This window comes from Tigriopus californicus, chromosome 7 (genome assembly GCF_007210705.1).
Source record: "Tigriopus californicus strain San Diego chromosome 7, Tcal_SD_v2.1, whole genome shotgun sequence".
Classification (NCBI taxonomy): Eukaryota; Metazoa; Arthropoda; class Copepoda; order Harpacticoida; family Harpacticidae; genus Tigriopus; species Tigriopus californicus.
Genome location: NC_081446.1, coordinates 12,595,391 through 12,603,553, shown reverse-complemented (window position 1 = coordinate 12,603,553; position 8,163 = coordinate 12,595,391). Strand labels below are relative to the sequence as shown.

The 8,163-nt window shown below is 41.4% G+C and overlaps 1 protein-coding gene across 2 annotated transcripts in view; it reads left to right on the top strand.

Annotated features, from left to right (window-relative positions):
• The window catches only part of LOC131883681 (V-type proton ATPase subunit H-like), an 8,034-nt gene extending 960 nt beyond the window's left edge, over nt 1–7,074 (top strand). For both annotated transcript variants that reach the window (XM_059231199.1, XM_059231198.1), the window contains 9 exons: nt 407–476; nt 548–737; nt 808–1,026; nt 3,190–3,395; nt 3,921–4,005; nt 4,155–4,333; nt 5,806–6,033; nt 6,774–6,887; nt 6,960–7,074. In XM_059231199.1, coding sequence (XP_059087182.1) covers nt 407–476; nt 548–737; nt 808–1,026; nt 3,190–3,395; nt 3,921–4,005; nt 4,155–4,333; nt 5,806–6,033; nt 6,774–6,887; nt 6,960–7,032 — 1,364 coding nt within the window. In that variant the 3' untranslated portion in view covers nt 7,033–7,074. The remainder of the gene's footprint in view (nt 1–406; nt 477–547; nt 738–807; nt 1,027–3,189; nt 3,396–3,920; nt 4,006–4,154; nt 4,334–5,805; nt 6,034–6,773; nt 6,888–6,959) is intronic.
• Nucleotides 7,075–8,163: the final 1,089 nt, after the last annotated feature.

Below are 8,163 nucleotides of genomic sequence, written 5' to 3'. Positions count from 1 at the left end.
GTATAACTTGGTCGGTTATTCTCGTGTTTATTATTAGTTTGCGTATAGTTCAAAATTAAAGGTCGAAAATTGAAAAAATAAACTGAAACCTCACCAACCGCTCGTTCATGAGTGTTTTTGTTCATTGCATGTCGGTCTCCACAAATTACAGAATGGTTCTATAATTTCAGATATTCAGTTGCGAGACTTAGTACGCTCATTTTGTAAGTGGTTGTTCACGCTTTGGTTTGTCTAATTTCCTCCTTTGTTTTCTCCCTTTGTTTTTGCTTTGGTTGGCTTTCGTTCGGTTTTATCATCCGTCATCCCTTCTTGCTTCCCTTGGTTCATTTCACATTGCTCGTTGTGATCCCGCTTTATTGTCGTTATACACGAAAAATATGAACCCCAGGCCGATTCTATGCTTCAGCCACGTCCGTCCTTCAGCAACGAGCTCAAGATGTCCGAAATCAGCGCATCAATTGGCAATCCTATCACAGGTGAGAAGAGTCCGAAGGATTTGTATTATTTCTTCAATGGTTCTACTAACCCTTTGTTGGATTCGATTTAGCTCGAATGTGATCGGCGAGGAGGATTTCAAGTTCATTGCCCGCATTGATATCCCGGATCATCGCGCACGAGATGCGGTGGTGAGGGAGAATCCCATGCAATTGGCCAAGACCTTTGTGAACTTGCTGAACCTGATCTCGAAGGACCAGACCATTCAATATCTCCTGACCTTATTAGATGACCTTCTCCAAGTGCGTGAAACGATTCAGTCGATGGGTTGGTTCGTCCATCTGATGGAATCTGACCTTGTCGCATTTTTAGGACGATAAATCGCGAGTGGATTTGTTCAAACAATATGCGGCCTCCCGGAACGAGTCCGTGTGGGTGCATTTTCTGAATCTACTGAACCGTCCCATGGGTTTCATCATGAACATGACCTCGAGAATCATTGCCAAGATGGCCTGTTGGTCTCGAGAGCTGATGGCGGGATCAGATCTGCAATTCTACTTGACCTGGCTCAAGGATCAGCTTCGAGCCCCGGTAAGTATTCTTGTGAGGAGCTAGTGAGGAAGCTTTCATTTTATCAAGAGTTTGGAAAAATGTGACCTACTTCAAACATGTGTTTCGCACGAAGAATTTGGGCCAAATTCTGGATAAGCAAATTGAGTTTTAGTTATGGATTGGAATTGGTCAGTTTAAAAACTCAAAAGCATTTGTGCTTTTGAGATGATACATTTTTACGTAATAAAAAACAATTGGCTAAAAAAATCATATCAAAGGCTTTAAATTCCAGTTTTCATTTATTAGATGCAAGTATCTAAGTGCAAACTCTCAAGACGCCAAATTTATCAACAGTTTGATTTAGACTGTACCTCGACTATTTTTGGCAGATTTTTGTTTTTTAACCGTTTGATCAAATTTCGATCAGAGGATGTAACTGTTGTGTTGAAGCTCGAAGGTTTAAAAAGAGGTGATCTATTTCCGGAAAACCTCATGTTTTGAGCTTTGTAATGGATCAATAATGAAAAGTTTCGTGCTTGAAAATCTTTCTTAAATTTTGAATTTTTTTTTAACTACTCTTACCTCCTAGTTAGGGACTTGTACGTTAACCGGTAAGACGATAGAGTCGCCAAAGTGGTGAGCGGATGCTTGTTCTGGGTAACGTCCAAGCCTTCACTCTAAAGTACGAACCTTTAAAAAAATCTCGCCTCTGATTACACTCTAGTTTGAAAACGTTATTTAGCAAGCTATTGTTTTATGCCGATGTGCTGAGGCAAAGGTTGGCCTTATTGTCCAACAAATATGCACATCCATTTTGAGGAATCAAGCATTGTGTCGAGAAGGGTTGTTGGATAATGAGAAGAAGTGCAGCCCCATTACTCCTTTTCTTTCCTTTTTGCAAGTACTAAATGAGCTCAAATATATTTTAACGAGGTCTTACGGGAAGCAATAAAGAAAGGAAAATAATGGAAAAGATGAATGTTTCATTTCAAACAAGAATAAATACGCTTTCTTCTTGAATGGTGGGAATGAATATGAAACAAGAAACCCTTTGATGTGACTCATTTGGCTAAGGAAGTTCAGATGGTTCTGACTGAAGGTGTCTGAACGGAACTGGCTTCAAAAGTATTTGAATCGCAAAATCAATTACTCTCACCCAAAATTGTACTGTATCAACCTGAATGACTTCTCAAGCAGCAAGACTATACCAAACAAATTAACTAGGCTATTGTTAAGTAAGTTTTGGTTATGAGTACTAGATAACACCATGTTGATGTTGAAAGTGACAGTATAAAAAATGTATTGAAAGCTTAAGCATTTTTCACGGTCGTAATTTCAATTGTGCGTTCAGGCACGTGAACAATCGTATTTTATTACAATTTAAGCTCGACTGTTGAAAAAGAAATCAGCGATTTCCAATACTTTTGCTGCTTTTTCCCAAAAGTTCACTCAAAACTAAGAATGTCTAAGTTGGCCAGAATTCGCAAGGATGTACTCAATTGCATTCTGAAAATATATAAAGCAGTTTGAAGCCACGATTGTGTTGGTAAATCGAGTTCTTAAAATTTTACCAATGCGCATATGGCGCCCTCATTTGGCAGACAATGGTTTTGATTGAGCTTTATCAGCTTTTAATAGAATTGGTAAAGGTAACAAGCCCACTTAAAATTGATGCAGGGATCACACTTGGCGAGTTTATTGTAAGATGATCTTTTAACCATTTAGGTCGTTAAAGGTCTGGTTTTCTCGAACAAAAGGCAACGAAATGAACTCACTGAATAAGGTGCTTGTACTTACTTCATAAATAATTTGAATCATGTTTTACCCAATATCTCGGGAAAATCAATGAAACACTATTTTTTGCTTGGTCGTGAAGCTAATTTTTCGTATGATATTTCATCCTTTTTCCCTAAGCTGATTTTCCCCGACTCTTGTAAAGTTATGTGTACTCTTTTTTTTCTCTTCTCAAATACCTGATTTTTCACATCATGTCATTTTTGTCATTGCAAATGCAACCGAAGCAAGGCATTTGACTTGACACACAACTCAGTTCAAAAGAATCATCGAGACCTTTCGGCAACAAATGAACTGAGGGAAGCGACAGTTCCCAACATACCTACTAAAACCTCTGTTTGCGATTATGTTGCCCTTGCTCTCAATGTGAAATGTGCGATCATATTCAGTTTCTCGTCCTTTTAATAGGGTAATGAGTACATCCAAAGCGTGGCTCGTTGCCTCCAAATGATGCTTCGAATTGACGACTACCGAAAGGCCTTTGTGCATTTGGACGGGATCTCAACCGTGGTCTCTGTTTTGTCTGGACGGGTCAATTTCCAGATCCAATACCAACTCTCTTTCTGCCTTTGGGTATTGACGTTCAACGCTGACATTGCCGAGAAGCTTCACAAGTAAGTGATCTTCGTCTATTCTCACAACCTCCCAACTTTTCGTAATTGGTAATCACGTCTCTTGTCCTCGGCTAATGCATTATTCCCATGCATTATTTATTAGCTCAGCCTCGGGGGTTATTTGCCACTCGGAAATTAATGCACCAAGTATTTCCATATTCAATCCAGCGGATGATGCCACGAATATTGCTGAAACTAGCTGACGTTTGTTAGCCCAACAACGCGTTTTCCTTGGGGGACTTTTCCCCCACATTCTGTGACCCACCATGTACTACCAAAGCTCCTGATGAAAATGATTTCCACCTCTGTTATTGTGTTAAGAGAAGAAGGAATCGTTTCTGCGGGTCACGATACCCAATATAGCTTCCTATTTAGATTGAGGCGTGCGAGTCTTTCGTCCCCCTATGAATCATGATTGTTCTTTCTTACATTCGTGTTCCACCATCCATCCATCTTGTATTTTCATTACCATTCAACCTTGTCAAGTCCGCACTAGTCAATTGCCTTTTGTTGTTCTGTTTGAAGGTTTGGCGTGATCCCCATTTTGGCGGATATCTTGACGGATGCACAAAAGGAGAAAGTGAGCAGGATAATCTTGGCCGTATTCAGGGTGAGTTTCCTTCTGTCTTGAGACAAAGGTTTTGAAGGGTTTACAATAAGAGCGTTACTTCCCTCCCAACAGATGTTGTTGTTGTTGTTGTCGTTGTGGATTGGTTGGAAATCGGTTTCACTGATCTGTTCTTCCACTTGTTTCCATAGAATCTGATCGAGAAGCCCGATGATGCCCAAATCGTGAAGGAGAACTGCATTTCCATGGTTCAGTGCAAGGTTATGAAGCAACTGGAGTTCATTGAGCAGAGAAAGTTCGACGACGAGGATATTCTGGCCGATATCGAATTCCTCAAGGAGAAGATGGAAGCATCTCTCCATGATCTCAGGTAAAGTTTGCCAGGATCTTCACACAAAGCCAACATTTTACAATGAGCAATAGCTGCCGATTTAGTTGCACAAGTTCTGACCGATAGAGCGCACAAGGTCCAAAATGCAACAAAGTGAAATAAGGATGAACTTTTGCTGCTCTCTAAATTTCATGCGTTCAAAGCACCGAGCAGATGGATGTTCAAAATTAGTTTCTCGGTGAGCTTTGGATGAAGTTTACGAAGAAAAGTGTCGGTAGTCGTTTTGAGACCGTCTAGTGTTGGATGGCCTGGAGGGATCATTTCAAATGCATGAAGCAATCTCTGAAGCCTTCGAATTGAATCTACAAAGGATCAAGTGGCTCCAGGGAAAAATGGAGAGAAGGAAATCGTGATGTGAAACCAGGCGCACTCTGCGTATCCAAGTCGACTGATGGAAATTGAGAATATCAAATGCTCATGTAGAAACCCTTCTAGCCCATGCATTTTGTCCCCATGAATCATGAAATGGTCATAAATCGAGCGGAGGTAGCTTTTTTCCGTCGCAAGTTGCGGCGTCGTAACCGATGCAAGAAATAGATTTTCCAGGTTCTGGCTCCGTTATAAATGGCGTTGTTAGGAATGGAACTTCCAGGAAATGAATGAAGGCTCTATATTTTTAGTGCGTTTTATCATACTCTTTACTTTTGTATCACAATTCAAAGAGATGGTTCTAATCGTGGAATGAAAGGAATCGTTTGATGTTTGGGAATTATATTTTATGTACAGCAATTGCCTGTTGTCGTTGGGGGAATGTTTCAATCAACCCAGATTCAACCTTTCGTGGGATTTCCAATTTAGCGAATTTTCGAGAATCCATGGACATGAACTTGGTCCTAAGTCAGTGCAGCTCAACTTTTTGCGGTTACACACAGAAACTTTGGAGACCCTCTTATTGAAAGACTTTGAGTTTTTTTTCATGTTTCTTCGAAATTGGCAGCTTCTTTCATCTTTTGTGTATATTCTTGCATTCGCGGAACAATTCCTTATTCTCCAAAATTTCTCTTTGAAGCTTGTCATTAAACGACAGACCCTTAACCAGCCAGACGGCGTTACATGTATCAATTCTAAGTGGACTTGTTAGCTTTATCCGTCTACTTATGTAGATTATGAAGAAACTTCAATAAAGTCTTCACCAAATGACTAAGAGAATGCAATGATCAATGGGAACTCGAAATTAAGATCATTCATGCTCTATGTTTCCCATTTTACCCTGGTTTAGGTGGCCTTTATTCATAAAAAAGAAAAAAAAAATGAAGGACAACTTACAGCCACAGTCGTAATTTCGCTTGAGAGTTCACAAATAAAGAATTCTGAAATCAATGGCAAACCTCCTGGCACGTAGAACGCATTATACCTCTGATATCTCATTCCTCCAAAATGACCCAATACGATTCGGGCTAAATGCGGCTGTTTATCTTGTTTCTTACCCGCCTCATTCAATTCTGTTTCAGTTCGTATGATGAGTATGTAACTGAGGTGCATTCCGGTCGATTAGAATGGTCACCCGTGCATCGGTCCGAGAAATTTTGGCGTGAGAACGCTCACCGATTGAACGACAAGAACTACGAATTGCTGAAGATGCTTATCCATCTCCTGGAGACCACCAAAGACCCGCTGGTCCTGAGTGTAGCCTCGTTCGACCTCGGCGAATATGTGCGCCATTACTCTCGTGGGAAGCAGTGAGTGTTTCTGTTCTCGTCCATTCTCATTTCCATTCATTCGAAAATCCCACCTGTTTGGGAGTGTTCAGTAGGTCAAGCACGACCCAGGCCTTCCCCTTCATGATCAAAGGCCAAGTTTGAGAGCCTAGCCTCTTCCGACCCTTGGGTTACTCGACCGACAACAACCAAATCTGAATTGCTTTGAGCACAAGTTGTTAAATTCAGTTTTGGTAATCTCTCGACTTAAATCTCGTCTTGAGGCGGGAATTTGTCGACGAAGGCAAACTGATTTTGGCTCAAAAAAAAGGATGTGAAAAGGCATGTGGCTTTTTTTCTCTTGGGGCGGAAATGAACAAGTGGCTTTCAAAACGGTCTTCGGATAGTATGCCTATGCCTGGCTCACATTCCAAATCTAATATGTAATGCGGGTTCGTGCTTCGAGTATGGCTCCATTGTTAGCCTGAGGTTAGTTTGTTCTCACTGGGTTCTTTCATGTTTTTTAATAAAACCTCGCCAGGGATCTAATTTGGTCCTCCTTAGCTCACTCAAACGAGGTCCTTTTGGCTCTTTCTCAATGACATTCAGGATTATTCTTAGTCGGCAAGCTGCCACCTCGATTTTGAGGGCCAAAGAAAGGTACACAAGTGATCGTGAGTGATGTTGGTGACAGCAGGTGGTCGCCGATAAATAGTAAATCCACGAATGGCTCGTTAATTAAAACCTCTAAAGCATGGTCCACTCATAAATCTCTTTTGCAGTGTTTTGGAACTATTGGGCGGTAAGACGATCGTGATGAGTTTATTGGCTCACGAGGACCCGAATGTTCGTTATGAAGCACTCTTGGCCGTTCAAAAGCTAATGGTGCACAACTGGTGGGTATTGATTATGTTCAAGCGTTCTAACAGGGCTTTCTTATTTAAAGCAAGTGATCCATTATGTTCCAGGGAGTACTTGGGACGCCAATTGGAAAAGGAGCAAGTCAAGAAAGGCACTCCACTTCCCATTAAGGCCAGTTAAGTCGAAAATGTTTCTTGGCGTTTCAATGCGATCGGCGGTAAGGAGGGGGGAAGTGAATGAATGCATGGGTCAATAGAAAAGCCATCAAGCACGTACAGGAAGAGGACGGCGATCCCAGCATCGATTTAGTGTCAACTTTTATTCCATCATGATTTTGTATCCCATGCTGTGTTGTCAGTTATCTTACTAGATTATCCTAAATTATTTCCAATCTCCTCCAGTTGGTGTGTCTACCCATGATTTATGAATAAAGTTCTGAGCGATGAAAATAGACGGCCAAAACAACGGTTGGTAACCATAACAACGCTATTATCCACGACGAACCTGGAATAGAGTTGCGAGAGAGGAAGAAGATATGAAAAAAAGACCTTGGAACTCAAATTCAGTCTAATCTGATGTTTTTGTTCAGTACCTCTCGATGGAGATGGTCGAGATGCTTGCGAGGAACTCGGGAGTGGATCTGATGTTCCAACAAGATTTTGAATGGTCTCGGAATGGAAGGGTGTTCCATTCAAGCGAATGGAACATACCGAGACCAGAGCAGACTTGGCCTTCAATTGAAAACGGCGAGGAAGTCGATTATAATCCACTAAGGTCGACACGACCACCGAATAGGAACCATCCGACCACGAAACCAGCCGAGTCGAATCCATTGTGTGAGTCACATCAAAGCTGAAATATGTGTGAAGATTGAATGGGCGAAAACATGTAAGTCAGGTGGGATTGTCATCTTGTTCTCATCTCGAGGAGATTAATCAGATAAGGAGATGCGTTCACACAGCTATTCCAATCTGGCTAGGAATGTTCCAAGTTTCCCATTAATCATGGTCTATTTTGGACTCTCAAATTGCGGAACAAGTTGGTGAAAGGCTTCCCGGATTTGTTGACGAACGACTCGTAAAACTCTTATCAACAAAGGGATGTGGCGAGGAACACATTCCGTGTCCACGTTCAGTTTAGTGCATGGACTCCAGGAATCAGGTCTGATCATAAATCCTGGTTTCCCGTCATCACCACCACGGAACTTCATCAGTTCCAAAATGTCCTTGTTAGCGTGGGTGGAACCCGTTTTGAATGATTTATAGAACAAGTAGCTTTGTTGCGATTCGCGTCCATGATTTCGAAATTAGC